This window comes from Phoxinus phoxinus, assembly GCF_949152265.1.
Source record: "Phoxinus phoxinus genome assembly, chromosome: 4".
In the NCBI taxonomy this organism is placed as follows: domain Eukaryota; kingdom Metazoa; phylum Chordata; class Actinopteri; order Cypriniformes; family Leuciscidae; genus Phoxinus; species Phoxinus phoxinus.
This window is the reverse complement of record NC_136879.1, coordinates 406483-423852: the sequence shown is the minus strand read 5'-3', so window position 1 is coordinate 423852 and position 17370 is coordinate 406483. Positions and strand designations below refer to the sequence as shown.

The 17370-nt window shown below is 42.4% G+C and overlaps 3 protein-coding genes across 3 annotated transcripts in view; all 3 read right to left on the bottom strand.

The window, feature by feature from the left end:
* Positions 1-477: 477 nt before the first annotated feature.
* LOC306996471 (uncharacterized protein) lies at positions 478-1688 on the bottom strand (the record flags this gene model as incomplete). The annotated part of the gene is made up of 1 exon (XM_079608990.1): positions 478-1688. Exon 1 carries the CDS (start codon positions 1111-1113, stop codon positions 478-480), a length of 636 nt encoding a protein of 211 aa, XP_079465116.1. The 5' UTR covers positions 1114-1688.
* Positions 1689-7558: 5870 nt separating this feature from the next.
* LOC306996477 (histone H2B-like) lies at positions 7559-8876 on the bottom strand. Its single transcript, XM_079608996.1, has one exon. The coding sequence runs from the start codon at positions 8811-8813 to the stop codon at positions 8439-8441; it is 375 nt and encodes a 124-aa protein (XP_079465122.1). The 5' UTR covers positions 8814-8876; the 3' UTR covers positions 7559-8438.
* Positions 8877-16062: 7186 nt separating this feature from the next.
* Positions 16063-17370, bottom strand: part of pcsk7 (proprotein convertase subtilisin/kexin type 7) — a 38412-nt gene continuing 37104 nt past the window's right edge. The window contains exons 11-12 of the mRNA XM_079611319.1: positions 17152-17269; positions 16063-17079 (exon numbers count right to left, since the gene is read on the bottom strand). Of these exons, the coding sequence (XP_079467445.1) occupies positions 16864-17079; positions 17152-17269 (334 nt within the window). The 3' untranslated portion in view covers positions 16063-16863. The remainder of the gene's footprint in view (positions 17080-17151; positions 17270-17370) is intronic.

Sequence of the window (17370 nt, the reverse complement as noted above, 5' to 3'; positions counted from 1 at the left end):
AACTGTCTGAACCCTCATAACCTTTTTGGCCATTTTTACCCGTAATCTTTTTATTTTGACTCATTTTAGATATAAAGTGTTTTATATGTCACACTGTACAATAAAGTTAATTAGTTAATGTATTAACTAACACAATCTAACAATGAGCAATATTATTTTTTGTTAATGTTAGTTAATGCAAATACAGCTGTTCATGTTTTTCCAGTGCATAATGTTATTTTACAACCTTTGATTTTAATAATGTATTAGTAAATGCTGAAATTAATATGAACTAAGATTAATAAATGCTGTAGTTCTAAGTAGGCTATTGTTCGTTGGTAGTTGATGTTAACTAATGAACCTTATAGTGTTACCATTATATATCGTTTGTTCAGATTACAGCGGCTGTTTGCTTTCGACACGCGAGTTTTGCTCTTTACTGGGAGTTGTGGGTGGCTCTTAAAAGAGCCGTTGGGGAACACAGCAGGTTTTTAGTTTTTATCTCTTTTTAGGAGGTCCCCGTTTGGGCTTGGCGGCTGTAGGCTTCGCCGCCTTCGGTTTCGCCGCCTTGGCCTTTTTCGGGCTCTTGGCGGCTTTCTTCGCGGCCGCGGGCTTCTTCGCCTTCTTGGGGCTCTTCGTCGCCTTCTTAGCGGGCTTGGCGGCGGGTTTCTTGGCCTTCTTGGGCGACTTCTTAGCGGCGGCTGCGGGCTTCTTGGCCGCGGCGCTCTTGGGCTTCTTGGCGGCGGCGGGTTTCTTGGCCGCGGGCTTCTTCGCTTTAGGAGCCGCGGGTTTCTTGGCCGCGGGCTTCTTCTTGCTCTCGGCTTGCTGCTTGTTGAGCTTGAAGGAGCCCGAGGCGCCGGTTCCTTTGACCTGCACCAGGGTGCCTTTAGTCACCAGGCTCTTGATGGCGATCTTGACGCGGGAGTTGTTCTTCTCCACGTCGTAGCCGCTGGCAGCGAGCGCCTTCTTCAGCGCGGCGAGGGACACGCCGCTCCTCTCCTTGGACGCGGACACCGCTTTGACGATCAGCTCGCCGACGCCGGGACCTGCTTTCTTGGCTTTCGCAGTAGCGGACTTCTTCTTGGGCGCTTTGGCCGGGGCGGCAGCGGCCGGGGCGGGCGCGGTTTCTGCCATCTCTCTCTCTGGTCGGATGATGATCTGCGGGCTTCCACACACGGTCTGCTTTCAGCGATCAACGAATGAACAGCGCTCGCGCGGCGCCGCGCTCTTAAACAACACATGAGAACCTCGTAGACTCAACCCGTCCGCTCGGCGTCTGTGCGCGTCCACGAGCCGCGGACTCTTGTGTTTTCTTCTCTTACATTTGGGCCAAAACTGGAGCGATAAAATAGTTTGTCGCGGTCAAAACAAAGTGAACACCAAGCAGAGGTTCTGGGCTTTCATTAGAGACTAAAATACGCGAAGAGGAAATGTTTCTTTTGCCTCCGTCAGATCAAACCCAAGGCGAGCATCAGCCGCGGGGAAACGCTGCGGGTAAATGTGGTGGATAGTTTTAATGTAAAAGTGTGTAAAAGTCTGAAGGCGTCCTGTGTGTGTTCAGCAAACAGTCTGAGGGAGACTTTAATGAAACCAGCTTCAGTGAGGGTCGTGAGGAGGCTTTGGTACAGATGTTGGTTTGGCCGCTTGAAGCACAAGAACATCATCCGAGTCTGTGACTCTCATCTCTGCCTTATAATAATCCTCATAATCATCCATACTTCTGATCACACAGAATCAAGGTTTTACTTGTTTTCATAAGCGGATGTACATCATATCACGTCAATAAATGTAAATCTTCATTTGTTTCTCAGGCTTCAGCTTGTGAATGATGAACGTGTTAAAGCTCATCTGAGTTTCTCATTTAAAGCAAGTTACTTCACAACAACTGCTTTTCCTCACTCGTTCTTATTTCCCTCCTTGTTCTGGCTTGTACTTTTCTGGAGACTGTTTGAAACTTTGTATTGCATTTCTTATATCATTGCCTGAATAAATGAATGAATGTAAATAATAAAGCACAGGTCACTCATTGTAATTTTGTTATATTTTGATTAAACCACTATTAAAAGCTAATTTGAAATGAAATCGTCATATATTTACAGTATATGTTTGCTATATTTGCACAGATGTTGGGGTTTTGGTCAAACTATTAGTTTTCTGACCCAGGAATATATTTTTCTTACTCTTGTTCTTGTGGAAATAAATGGGTCTCATGAAACACAGTAATTATGAATAATAATTTTCCTCATGTTATATTAGTGCAGATATTTTTGGGATTCACATGTAAAACCAAACATACTCATCTCTCATTAACTCTGAACCAAAACTGAGAAACTTCTCAACCTGAAACATGTTAATATAATGTTGAATATAATTTTGCTCTTGAAACTGATTAAACAATGATAGAGTTATTTTATTCATAAACTAACAGTATCAGTGTTTCCAGCTTTCTTCGGCTGGTTGGACTGAGATTTGGACGACATCAATGACACGAGGTTTTAAAGGAGTAGTTCACTTTAAAATGAAAATTAGCCCATGATTTATATATATATTTAAAATATATATATATATATATAATGGCAGTGGATTGCAACCAACAGATTGAAGCCCAAAAAGTGCATCCATCATAAAGGTGCATAGATCATGTGTTGTGGTCGTGTCCTGGCGCTGGTCCTTCATCAGATCTGGATACGGCCTGGTTCCGGTGGACAGCGGTAAACCTCGGGATAGACAGAGAGACTAATATTAGCGTAGACGCCATCCTTCTTATGATGTACCAAGTACATCAGGATTTAAGGGAAGTGTTCCCGGTCCCGGCTGACCTAATCTATGCAGCCTAACATTGAATTATAGAAGTCTATAATGTGTTATGTGTATGCTAGGCCGAAGAGATGTGTTTTTAGTCAAGATTTGAACTGACAGAGTGTGTCTGCTTCCCGGACAATGTTAGGAAGACTGTTCCAGAGTTTTGGTGCTAAATAGGAAAAGGATCTACCGCCAGCAGTCGACTTTGATATTCTAGGTATTATTAACTGGCCGGAGTTTTGAGATGGCAGTAGACGTGAAGGACTATAATGCGTTAAGAGCTCGCTCAAGTACTGCGGAGCTAAACCATTTAGTGCTTTGTAAGTGATCAGCAATATTTTTAAATTGATGCGATGTTTAATAGGCAGCCAATGCAGTGTTGACAGAACGGGGCTAATATGGTCATACTTCCTGGTTCTGGTAAGAACTCGAGCTGCTGCGTTTTGAACCAGCTGTAGTTTGTTTATTAAGCGTGCAGGGCAACCACCCAGTAGAACATTACAATAATCTAGCCTTGAGGTCATGAACGCATCAACTAATGGTTCTGCATTATTCATTGAGAGCATATTGACAAGAGATCCAAGATGGCGGAGGTGGCAGCGTCTCATGTGAAGGCAGTTGGTAGTAGTGGAATAAAAACTAGGTATCTGCACGGTTTGTTGGGCTCCTTGCTGGATATACTGCTCTACTACTGTAACATTTTTAATGCTGCAAAAACGTACGACATATGGAATATCAAGCAGCCACCTAAGCGTAAAGAAAGATTCTGGAGTCGCCGTTGTCAAGACAAACAAAGGCGGCACACATCAAAGGATCGCGCTGAGCCTTTAGAATCACTGGCTCTTTATGCGTTTTGTTTTGGACTCCTGATTCTCCCACTGTTTTACACTGACATTATACGAAGATATGTGCTTGCGCGTCCACTGGGTATGATCTCATGCAAGTTTTTAAAGACTGAATATGGACATTGTGTAATATCTGCAATCCTACACAATGGTTTGGTCAAAACACAAGGAACAACAAAAGTTACAATTAAGGCCCACACAGAAGGATTCAAACACATATGGTCAAAAATCAGACTTTACCTGATGCTTTTGCTTCTGGCGGGGGATGTACACCTAAACCCCGGGCCTGTTACGCGCAGTCACGGCCCACTGGCGGCAGGACTGGAGCCTACCATTACAATGGAGGCGCGGGGTGCGACACTGCGGGGGAATGGAACAACTCCGCAAACTACCATCACAAGCCTGGCTGTGGCACCAGAACCGCTATCGGCGCTGCTGTCAGTGGACCCGACGAGGATTGGAGCGGGCATGGCAGATAGGGACACGACGACAGCTGAGATGGGGGGCTCGCCAATGATGTCTACGGATCCAGCGCGGAGGACCGGTGAATGTATGGCAGGCGGGGATACGCCAGGTGAGACGGGGGGCTCACTGCTGGAGAACATCGGGCGTGGCGTTAAATCGAGCAACCCGAATGCGGAGCTGATTGTGTCGGACGAAGTGGAGCATGTGCTGACTACACAGAATCGGACCACGGAGTGGACTATCTCGGACGAACCCTCGCTGGACATGCATTTAATTCGACATAAAGCCACACTGAACAAACAATCTGTGAGTAATCACTCATATCCATTGCAACACATTGTCTCTACAGTTAGTGGTGCGAAAATTATATGGGACAGGGATCAAAAGCCAAAGGGAATCCTTGGTGCACACTTAAACATACGCAGTTTATTACCAAAACTGGATGAGATAAAGACATTGCTAACAGACTCAAACTTACATCTCTTAGGCCTAACTGAAACCTGGCTTAAAGGTAAAATCAATACTAATCTTTTGGAAGTTCCTGGTTATAACTGTTTTCGAAAAGATAGAAAGACGAAGAAAGGTGGAGGGGTGCTAATCTATGTTCGCAACTCTTTGAAATGTATAGAAGTAACAATTGACTGTGAGGTCCAAATAGAATACCTATGTGTTGACATTTCTCTCTCTCCTAGAATGCATTTTCTTATTCTGCTGTTGTATAATCCACCATCTACTAATGATGAGCAATTTTGTAATGAATTAGAGAAACTGCTGAAGGTAATATCATATAAATCCGAAATTATTGTCATGGGCGATTTTAACATTGACTGGTTTAACAAAAGTAAAAAGAGAAAATTAAAAATGTTAATGACCAAATTTGACTTTACGCAGCATGTGAAAGGGGCTACAAGAATTACAAAATCGAGTAAGACGCAAATTGATTTAATTTTTACAAACAAAGAAGAACGCATTCTGAAATCTTATAACCTTTTGACTGGAATGTCAGATCATAATATGATCTTGATGGTGAGAAAATTATCTAATAAACGCTTTGTAAAACTCAAAAAGCCTAACTATAACTCACTAAAAATTCCTAAAAATGATGTTCCCAAATTGGACAATGAGTTAAAAGAAATAAATTGGAATAACATGGAGTGGGATGAGGTGGACAATAGCTGTAAGCAAGTCATGAATAAAATAGATGGAATTCTGTCTAAATACCTAAAAAAGGGGAAAAGTGGTAAATTGAGATCCCTACCCTGGATAAATGAATCTATTAAAAAACTTATGAAGCAGCGAGACCAAATCCTAAAACAAGCAATTAAAAGCAAGCTTAACATTGACATGGTTCTATATAAAAGCCTAAGAAATCGCGTGATAAAGGATATGAGACTTGCTAAAAATGCAACTTCTATATCACAGCAATTACTGAGGCAAGAGGAAATCCGTCAGTGATGTGGAAAACAATTAAGAACATTGTGAAACCCCACCTGTGTGAACTTAAAATTGGGGACGAGGTTGTAAATGATAGTAAGCGTATTGCCCAGGAACTCAATGATTACTTTATTTCGTCGGTTCAGGAAGTGTCGGATTGCTATGATTTGAACAACAGGGTAGAACATCACCAACCAAATAATTTAATTGATGCATTTTTCCTTGAACAAACAACTGAGCAAGAGGTGCTAGCTGTCATTGAAAAAATAAAAAATAGTCATGCCAAAGATCTTTTTAACATTGACACTTCCTTTCTAAAAAGAAATAAAGAAATACTGGTAAAACCTTTAACTAAACTGGTAAATCTCTCTTTTAAAAATGGAGAGTTTCCAAATGATTGGAAACAATCTGGGGTTTTACCTACATATAAATCCGGGAAGGTAGATCTAGCATGCAATTATAGACCAATTAGCATTTTACCAATTTTTTCTAAGGTTCTGGAAAAGATTGTAGCCAATCAACTAATGTCTTTTTTACAGTTCAATGACATACTGCACCCTCTACAATTTGGATTCCGACCACAATATTCGACGGAAACGGCCAATTGCTATTTTATTGAACAACTTAAACTAGCAATTGACAAAGGTCAAATAGTTGGAGCAGTTTTCATGGATATAAAAAAAGCCTTCGACGCACTTAATCATAATGTTCTCTTACAGAAATTATCCCAGTTGAACTTTGACAAAACAACTTTACAGTGGTTCAAGTCATATTTGGAACATAGACAACAATGTGTAATAATTAATAATGAAAAGTCATCCTTTACAACACTGAAAACAGGTGTCCCCCAGGGATCAATTCTTGGGCCTCTGCTTTTCACATTGTACATAAATGATTTACCAAACAGCTGTCCGGGCGCAGGTTTCCAAATGTATGCGGACGATACAGTTGTTTTTGTGAGTGGCAAAAGTGTTGAGGCCATCACTGCACAGTTGCAACAACACATTAACTCTGTGTCAGTATGGTTTCAAAACTCAGGCCTAACTCTAAATCTGAGTAAGACAGTGTCAGTTTGTTTTGACTCCAGATCACACCCCTTGGAAGAACTGCATCTGACAATTAATGGTCAAAATATTACACAGGTTAAAGAAGTAAAATATTTGGGACTAATCCTGGACTCCCATTTATCATTTGAAAGTCATGTTAAAAAGATCACTAGAACAGCCAGGGCAAACTTGTATAGTTTCAGAAGCATACGGCACTGTTTACCATTTCATGCGGCAAATACATTTATGCACGCAATGATTTTCTCTCACCTCAGTTATTGTATAACCTCCTGGTCACAGGCAACTGCCACAACAATCAGGCCTTTAAGACTGATTTACAACAGAGCAATAAAAATATTAGATAAAACATCTGTCAGAACACACCATTGTGGAGTACTGCAGAGGTTGAACTTTTTTAACTTTGAAAATTTTATTAAATTTTGTAACTTAAAATTAATGTATAAATGTTTGCACAATCAAGCCCCTGATGTTCTCAGACGTCACATAGTCCCACTTCGATCAGTGGGCTCCATCACACGAGGAGCTACTAATGGAAATGTGAAAGTGCCCGTTAGAAAAAAGACCTTCGGACAGTCAGCCTTTACTGTCTAGGGTGCTAAACTCTGGAACTCCTTGTCTACCGAGCTGAAACAGGTCTCAGATCTGGGGGCTTTTAAAAATGAACTTAAGCGTATTTTAAAAAGAGATCAAGTGTGTAATCACTGTTAGTTTGCGCTCAAATGCACATTCTTTATGTAATGTCAGAATTAGGTAATGTTACTGTAAATGTATTTTTGTATGTATGTATGTATGTGAAAAGCCCTTCTAGGGACGGACATTGCAAATTAGCCTTGGCTATAAATGTTGTAGTGTGGTACATGTTTATTGTTCACACGTGTCCCTATTAAATAAAATAAAATAAAATAAATAAAATATGACGTAATTTAGATATATTTTTAAGGTTTTACAGATACTAGACACGTGACTTTCAAATGAAAGATTGGTATGTAATAAAACACACATGAATACGGCCACATATTCCTGTCATTTATTGTCCTTGAAGAGCCTAAATGTTAAGGACTCCCTTTACAGTAACAGTTTCTTGCAGAAACGTTATGATGCATGAAAATGTATATTTTAATCTAAATGTGTGATTTGGCAACACTACAGTTTTATCTGTCATTAAACACGGATGGATGTGCTAATGCTCTGAAAGGATAAAAAACAATGTTGTCCAGTATTTAAATAAAGAACAAGAGCAGTGTGTTTTGACTTTTCAACAAATAATTGATCTCAAAATTATCTCTCGTTTTTGACGGTCTCTTAAAATTGAGTGTAAAAATATTTGTATTACATGTGCTGAGGTAAAGGCCATTTACTTATGACACATAATAAAAATTAAATATAGGCTATGTAAAATAACGATGACTGAAATATTTGAATTTGACATTGAAGTTTGTACAAAAAGTCATGTCTACATTGAGCAGTTTAGAGCTTATTACATTTGACAACGATTAAACAATCTAGCATTTTCTATAGCATGTATCGCTTTATGTGAGTGAACCATATGTTATGTTATATGTTATGAGTGCAGATATGTTATGTTATGCTGTGATATGAAGGATAATGAAGGTTTTGTAGAACTTAACTTCAAAGTCACCGGACGTGCAGGTCCAATACACTCAAATTCATGGACTTCATGTGGGGACACGTTTCAAGTGAGAGCAAGGTTAAAAAAAAGCACTTTGATTAGACAAGCCACAAATGATACGATAACAATTATCTTGTATGCGTCATTAGAATCTCTTTCTCATGAGCAAGTGTGTGGCTCTTAAAAGAGCCGTTGTGTGTGTGAGAGCCTCCGGCTCTACTTGGAGCTGGTGTACTTGGTGACGGCCTTGGTGCCCTCGGACACGGCGTGTTTGGCCAGCTCTCCGGGCAGCAGCAGACGCACGGCGGTCTGGATCTCCCTCGACGTGATGGTGGAGCGCTTGTTGTAGTGCGCGAGACGAGACGCCTCACCGGCGATGCGCTCGAAGATGTCGTTGACGAAAGAGTTCATGATGCCCATCGCCTTGGAGGAGATGCCGGTGTCCGGGTGGACCTGCTTCAGCACTTTATAGACGTAGATGGCGTAGCTCTCCTTCCTGGACTTTCTGCGCTTCTTTCCTCCCTTCGCGGCGGTCTTGGTGACGGCCTTCTTCGAGCCTTTCTTCGGCGCAGACTTGGCTGGTTCCGGCATGATGAGGAGTGATCGTGAAGCTGACGAGTCAATGTGAGCTCAGCAGCGACACAGAGGCTTTTATTCACTGCCCTATGCTAATTTACCAGGAGACGCTCAAACCCTCTGATGGCCTGTTTCCATTGGCCAAACCCATAAACTCGTGTCTCATTGGACAACCCAAAGCATCATGAGCGGAACGAGGGCCAATCACAGGCGGTTCAATAATAGCCCCGCCCACCGCCCCATGTTTCAACGAGACCGTTTCCTTTGTTTCATTTCCCGCTCTTTTTATTTATAGATTTGCGTGATATTTTAATAAAAATAAGCGGTTAAATGAATTGACCTTTAAAAGCAGCTTTTCCTCAGAACTTCATTGGTCATTCCACTGTAGAACGGGTCAAACTGCAGGAGGAGCAAATAAAAGCCCTTTGAGGAAAACCTGTTCTTGTTTCTGCTTTTCCACTTCTGCTCTGGTACAGTTCGGGAATAATTCTTCAGTTTGTAGACCACGTTTAGCAGTGAAGGTTGTTTAGCATTGTGTTTTATAAAATATTTATAATCATATTTAGCAATCTGAAAAATAATATCAAAACTAAAATTAGGATAAATAATGATGAAATAGAAAGAGTAGGCCTATATCAATTTTTTGGGTGTTATAATAGTTCATAAATTATGCTGGAAACCATATATGAATAATAATAATAATAATTCATTACATTTATATAGCGCTTTTCTGGACACTCAAAGCGCTTTACACAGAAGGGGGGAATCTCCTCAACCACCACCAATGTGCGGCATCCACCTGATGATGCGACGGCAGCCATATTGCGCCAGAACGCCCACCACACACCAGCTTACTGGTGGAGAGGAGACAGTGATGAAGCCAATCAGTATATATAGGAGGAGGATTAGGAGGCCATGATGGACAGAGGCCACTGGGCAAATTTGGCCAGGATGCCGGGATTACACCCCTACTCTTTCGAAAGACATCCTGGGAGTTTTTTGGGTGTTATAATAGTTCATAAATTATGCTGGAAACCATATATGAATAATGTAAAAACAAATGTCTAAATAGAATAAAACATTTAAAAAAATTTTTATTATATTGTATTGTTCGCTCATCCATACATTACACATTGTGTGGTGGTCATACATAAAAAACTCATATATATATATATCTCAAAACAAGAGAAAGTATAAACTCAGAGGAATGTGTGTTTAAAAAAGTACTAGGAACTAATACATAAAATAGATGTGTCTGTCAAAGGGTGAACTTATGGAATAGGATAAGGAATTAAAACTGTGTACTTCACTCTATAAATTCAAGTTTTTTTTTTCAAGAACTCAATATAAATAATTTGTGTATGTAGTAATATGTAAACTATTGTAATAATATCTGAAATGTGTACCTCTGTGATCATGTACATGGAAATTGTCTTGTGTAACTGTTTATTTAAATCCAGAGAGAGAAGTAATGCTGGATAATTATGAAGGATGTGGCTCTGAAAAGAGCCGTTGGGTCAGTCAGTTGCTCCGGTCAGGCGTTTATAACCCGAAGCGATTTCTATTTATGTCAAAACCATTACTTAACAATGAGATTACACTTGAGACAATATAGAACTGTGAAAATTTTATAATTTTACAAATGAGAAGTCTAAAAGAATAATCATAGCGAGGGACATGCCAGAATCCTTACCCAAAGCATTCACAATATTTTATTGGCTTTTACTTGGTCTTATATTGATGCATATGATCAATATTAACATTGAGTTTTTTAAATTACACATTTATTTGTTGTTAAAGCAACTTTAGATCTGATTATTTGTTAGGGACACAAAAGGATTTCACGGAATCACGTACAGTAGATGTACAAGTTATTATTAAAGCAAAGAACATGCAATGATTTCCGGGCTACAGATGCCAGAAATAATGCTAGTATCTTCTGTGTTTGTTGCAAAGATAGCCTATCTAATTATTATAATAATTTTAATAAAAAATATATAAATAATAACATGTATATCGTCATCGTCGGCATCTTTCCGTGTACAGGAGACGATGGTAAAGCTTCCTTTTTTTTCCTTCCTCTTGACTCTCTTTGCAGCAAGGTTTTTATTTCTGGTTTCCTCGGCTTTCTGTAACGCCCTGTCTGACAACAAGCTGCAAGGCAGAGCGGTCTTCTGCCCGGCTCTCCCACGTGCCAACGTTGATGTCAGACAGCTTCATGTCTTTAGGTATCTTTGTAGCGCAGTCTTGGACGTCCAGTCAGCCAGGAGCCCTCTGCCAGCTCGCCGTACAGTAGGTCCTTGGGAATGCGGCCTGGGCCTATTCTCCTGACGTGGCCGAGCCAAGCTTGGTCCTCTTTATGAGGTAAGCGTTGTTCCAGACCCTCTGGTTCAGTCTGGCCATGACCACTGCTGCCTTGGCGGTCCTGCAGTTTATCTCTGTGCCGATGGAGAGAGAGCTGGAGATGGTGGACCCGAGGTAAGTGGAGTTCTCGACAACTTCCAGGTTGTACCCATCAATGGCGATGGTTGGAGGGGAGCCTATTTCCTGGGCCATGACTTTGGTTTTCTTCAGACCGATGGTCAGTCCAAATGTCTTGCAGGCGTAGGAAAGACGACTAACAAGCTGCTGCAGGTCATCTCCAGGGGGAGGGATTACATAGAGGTGGCATGCAAATGAAGTACAGGAGTCAGCCCATTTCCACAGTCCTGATCTCATCAGCATAACAGTGTAAGTCAAATGCATAGATGCTAATCCAATCAGCCTGACTAGTCAACGACTGGGCCAGGGCTCCCAGACCCATTAAAGACATCGGTGAGAGTCTCAGTCATCTGACTCATTTAACTTACAATAGAGAGAACAGGACTGGCAGGAATCTCTGATATCAGCTGATAAAATCATCATTTATACCTCAAATGCTAAATTCAGTCTACTAAACTTTCTTTTTGTTTAATTAACCTAAAATTAAACATTTAATACATTTGTAATACAACACACCATTAAAGCAAATCGTGCTGTGCATGTTATCGTGAACAATGAACGAGTTAGACTTGGCTTTTTATCTAAAAGAGGAACAGAAGATTGTTAAATACATGCTTGGTGCCACCCCTCGAGTTGGGCTATTCATTAATCAATGCCAGACCCTTAATCTTTCGGATTTGGGTCTGGATTTCCAGGCTTTACTAACTCTAAAATGTCACTTTAGAACTAATGAAGGAATGTGGAGTCGCTTCACTGAAGCTTGTTGTGTTATGTAGAGTACAGTATTATGGTATTATGAGAGAGACCGACTAAACGAGTATATTACCTGCATCTGATATAGCATTCATTCTTCAGGTCGATGTCCATAATATTATATCCAAAAATAATCATGTTTAATGTCCGCTGAGGATACAGTATGTTGGTCTTGGTCCTTCCCATGACAGCGCTAAAACAACTTCCTTTGAGTCTTTGCCGCCATCTAATGGTGTAATAATGTAACTTTCACTGAACTGAAGACCAAATATGTCATATTATTTATATAGAAAAATATTTATTGAACAACAATTTTTAAATTAACAACAATAGCCATTATAAAAGACAATATAATAAACACAAGCAACAAAATTCAGTCAAACGTACAAGCAGCACTCTAGTACAGGATTCAAGTGAAATATAGCCTAAATATAGTTATAAAACTTAATTTACCCCTTAACCAAAATCAATTTGCTCTGGAACAAGCAATAGATTAAAAAGACCAAAGATCTCCCGTTTGATATACCCCAAATTAATTATATCTCATGTTTAACCACTATCTACATAAGAGCCAGCGGTAAATTGAAAGAATCGTTGTATATATATATATATAATAGGCCTATGATCCAAAGTATCTAATTAGCTATTTGAGTAGTTTTTTCATTGGATACTTTTTTACTCTTACTCAAGTAACTATTAAAATTATTACTTTTACTTTGAGTAACTATTTATATAAGTACTTGTACTTTTACTTGAGTACAGTTTTTGGATACTCTGGCAATCACTTAATCGCACAGATTTTGTGATGAACTCATCTCCAGGTAGATTTGCTCGCACTACTTTATTCAAAGATCAAGTGTAAGGATAACTGGGGCTTTAAGAAGGGGGCATGGATCCCTGCTTTAATACTCTAAATGGTCTGGGAGGAATGGTCTGGGAGGAATGGTCTTGGTCTGGGAAGAATGGTCTTGGTCTGGGAGGAAGGGTCTGGGAGGAATGGTATTGGTCTGGGAGGAATGGTCTGGGAAGAACGGTCTGGGAGGAATGGTCTGGGAGGAATGGTATTGGTCTGAGAGGAATGGTCTGGGAAGAATGGTCTGGGAGGAATGGTCTGAGAGGAATGGTTTGGGAGGAATGGTCTTGGTCTGGGAGGAATGGTCTTGGTCTGGGAGGAATGGTCTTGGTCTGGGAGGAATGGTCTGGGAGGAAGGGTCTGGGAGGAATGGTCTGGGAGGAAGGGTCTGGGAGGAAGGGTCTTGGTCTGGGAAGAATGGTCTGAGAGGAATGGTCTGGGAGGAATGGTATTGGTCTGGGAATAATGGTCTTGGAGGAATTGTCTGAGAGGAATGGTTTGGGAGGAATGGTCTTGGTCTGGGAGGAATGGTCTTGGTCTGGGAGGAATGGTCTGGGAGGAAGGGTCTGGGAGGAAGGGTCTTGGTCTGGGAGGAAGGGTCTGGGAGGAATGGTCTTGGTCTGGGAAGAATGCTCTTGGTCTGGGAGGAATGGTCTTGGAGGAATTGTATTGGTCTGGGAGGAATGGTCTGGGAAGAATGGTCTGGGAGGAAGGGTCTTGGTCTGGGAGGAATGGTCTTGGTCTGGGAAGAATGCTCTTGGTCTGAGAGGAATGGTCTGGGAGGAATGGTCTGGGAGGAATTGTATTGGTCTGGGAGGAATGGTCTAGGAAGAATGGTCTGGGAGGAAGGGTCTTGGTCTGGGAGGAATGGTCTTGGTCTGGGAGGAATGGTCTGAGAGGAATGGTCTGGGAGGAATGGTCTGGGAGGAATTGTATTGTCTGGGAGGAATGGTCTGGGAAGAATGGTCTGGGAGGAATGGTCTGAGAGGAATGGTTTGGGAGGAATGGTCTGAGGGGAATGGTCTGGGAGGAATGGTCTGGGAGGAATTGTATTGGTCTGGGAGGAATGGTCTAGGAAGAATGGTCTGGGAGGAAGGGTCTTGGTCTGGGAGGAATGGTCTTGGTCTGGGAGGAATGGTCTGAGAGGAATGGTCTGGGAGGAATTGTATTGTCTGGGAGGAATGGTCTGGGAAGAATGGTCTGGGAGGAATGGTCTGGGAGGAATGGTTTGGGAGGAATGGTCTGAGAGGAATGGTCTAGGAGGAATGGTCTTGGTCTGGGAGGAATGGTCTTGGTCTGGGAGGAATGGTCTTGGTCTGGGAGGAATGGTCTTGGTCTGGGAGGAATGGTCTGGGAGGAATGGTCTGGGAGGAATGGTCTGGGAGGGATGGTCTGGCAGAGGAATGGTCTGGGAGGAATAGTCTGGGAGAGGAATGGTCTGGGAGAGGAATGGTCTGGGAGAGGAATGGTCTGGCAGAGGAATGGTCTGGCAGAGGAATGGTCTTGGTCTGGGAGGAATGGTCTTGGTCTGGGAGGAATGGTCTGGCAGAGGAATGGTCTGGCAGAGGAATGGTCTGGCAAAGGAATGGTCTTGGTCTGGGAGGAATGGTCTGGGAGGAATGGTCTGGCAGAGGAGTGGTCTGGGAGGAATAGTCTGGGAGGAATGGTCTGGGAGAGGAATGGTCTGGCAGAGAAATGGTCTGGCAGAGGAATGGTCTGGCAGAGGAATGGTCTGGCAGAGGAATGGTCTTGGTCTGGGAGGAATGGACTTGGTCTAGGAGGAATGGTCTTGGTCTGGGAGGAATGGTCTTGGTCTGGGAGGAATGGTCTGGCAGAGGAATGGTCTTGGTCTGGGAGGAATGGTCTGGGAGGAATGGTCTGGCAGAGGAATGGTCTGGGAGGAATAGTCTGGGAGAGGAATGGTCTGGGAGAGGAATGGTCTGGCAGAGGAATGGTCTGGCAGAGGAATGGTCTGGCAGAGGAATGGTCTTGGTCTGGGAGGAATGGTCTGGGAGGAATGGTCTGGCAGAGGAATGGTCTGGGAGGAATAGTCTGGGAGAGGAATGGTCTGGGAGAGGAATGGTCTGGCAGAGGAATGGTCTGGCAGAGGAATGGTCTGGCAGAGGAATGGTCTTGGTCTGGGAGGAATGGTCTGGGAGAGGAATGGTCTGGGAGGAATGGTGTGGGAGAGGCAGCTCAAACCCTGTTGTTTATTTGTTTTAAAAGGGAGTAGGCTTGCTCTGTTGCCGGTGTTCAGCCACACACTGAACACATCACTTGCCCAGCCTAGCACCGCCCCCACCATCATTTAGATTTTTTATAGTAATAAAAATAATGTAGTTCAGTTAAAGAACAGACACTACTATTAAAAACTGAGTGTGTCCTCAATGCAGCGTGAGCCGAGCGAGAGTCCCAGCACAGCCGGAGTCAGATCTCATTCATCAGCATGAGGCATTACATGCTTATTTTGTTCATAAAAGTTATTGTCCTCAAAGTCCTCCGACATTTCTCTTGAAAAAGTCTCCTTTTAGACTCTAATTCGTGACCGGTGTTTTGATTTGCTCTATTCTCTGCACTTCCGTGTTCGTCAATACGTCATGTGTCGGGTCAGAGGTCACTCTTCCACCGGAACAAGACTCAATTACGCTAGTTACCGGAAGCCAGTGATTATAGTTTATAAAGTTATACATTTGGATATTAACCTTGCTTCAACCCCCTGGAGCCGTATGGTTTACTGTTATGATGTATGGATGTGCTTTTTTGGGCTTCAAAAAACAAGGTACCGTTCAGTTAAATTTTTAAACGTGCTTCAGACAAAATAAAAACATTACTGGTGTGCATCTCGAGACAACACAATGGCACTGTCATATTTTGAGATCTGTCAGTTGGCTTCAGTTAGGAGAGCTCATGCACTTTAGTCTGGGACTAGCTCAAGCCTGGTTTGTGAAACCGGCAGCTAATCTTTCATCAAATGTAACTTGCTCTACGTATAAAATGTCTTTTCTTTTAGCCAATGTCACAGATCCCTTTTTTATAGAAAGACTTTAACCAATAAAATTACTCAGACAAAAATCAAGTAGGCTTCCATCATCTCATCACAGGAGTAATAATTATTATAATGTTGTGTTGATTTGTAGAGCGTATTACTGTAACCCATGGAAAAAGATGCGGAAACACTTTCCCTTATTGTTTTTATTCAAACCACATCCGAATCATTGTTCACAAAAATACCACACTTCAGTGTAAAAAGCACAGGCTAAAATCAGTAAAACAGCTGCAGTTCAGCAGACGTCCGCTTTAAACCATCTCCAGGTTCCCTTTATTCTGACGGTCCCTGTAACACACCCTGCTGACTAGAAGTAGCGTTGCACCCACATGTACACCACCTCTCAGTAGACGGATGACATGATGTTGTAGATGCTTACGGTCAGCAGAATCGGCTGAGGAGCGCACACTAGAGTTAGCCGTATATAAACACAGTCCACTAAACACGAGCCAGTTAACATGTAGTTGAAAGGGTACTTCTAATCAACAGAAGGTTCAGAGGGGACCATCAAAATCTCTTTCCTTATTTCAGAATTCAAGTGTTGTAGGTATTTATACTCTCAAATTATCCAATCCTGACACATTCAAAGAATCATGACTAAGAAAAAAAAGTATGTAAAAAATGTAATTATATTAAACTCCATAACACATCTTTCACACAGCCGTCACCAAACACACACTCTTTCAGTCGAGCACTCATCCACTCTTATATGCAATACATGTTTCAAACACGGCAAAGACTCGCTCACTTTATCAGGCACTCTTATAAGGTAACATCGTCAAGAACATATCAGCACATAAATCAAGAAAACTAAATAAGGCAACTCAATATAGAGCGTTTGCTCACATGCTCAGACAAAAGCACAGTGCAGCCTGCACCTCCACACAGAAGACAGAGGAGCACAGAGGGTCCAGGCGTGGGTTTCCTGAGGGCTACGTGTTCTCATCAGCAGCGATGAGCGGCACTTTGGACTCGCCGTCCATCCCGGGCTGGATTTCAACCACCTGACTGTCCTCCAGGCCCATGGATCCCCGGTCTCCCCCCCTGACGGACGCACCGCAGCCGCGCCAGTCCCACTGAGCGAGGGTCACCTCCAGAGTGTAGTACAGCGACCAGAAGAGGGCGAAGCAGCCCAGCAGCAGAAGAGACTGCACACAACAACAGGCCACGGGTCAGTGTCGCGTCACACAGCACAGCATGTTAGCGCACACAACACACACCTTCAGGCTGCTGGAGGTGAACGGGCTCAAGCTTTCAGGAGGAACATCTATACCGGGAGGGCAGGGCAGGGCGAAGCTGCTGTTGAGGTACTGGCCACCCATGGCCTCTTCAACAGCGCTGGACATTCAAACAAGCTTTCATACACATGTTTCAATGCTAACACTGTAAACAGTCAAATCTTCATATCTAGTCTAAAAATAAACCACATGATGATTATC

Excerpts from the sequence above, each read along its gene's own strand:
- LOC306996477 (XM_079608996.1), bottom strand. The coding sequence starts at position 8,813 with ATGCCGGAACCAGCCAAGTCTGCGCCGAAGAAAGGCTCGAAGAAGGCC.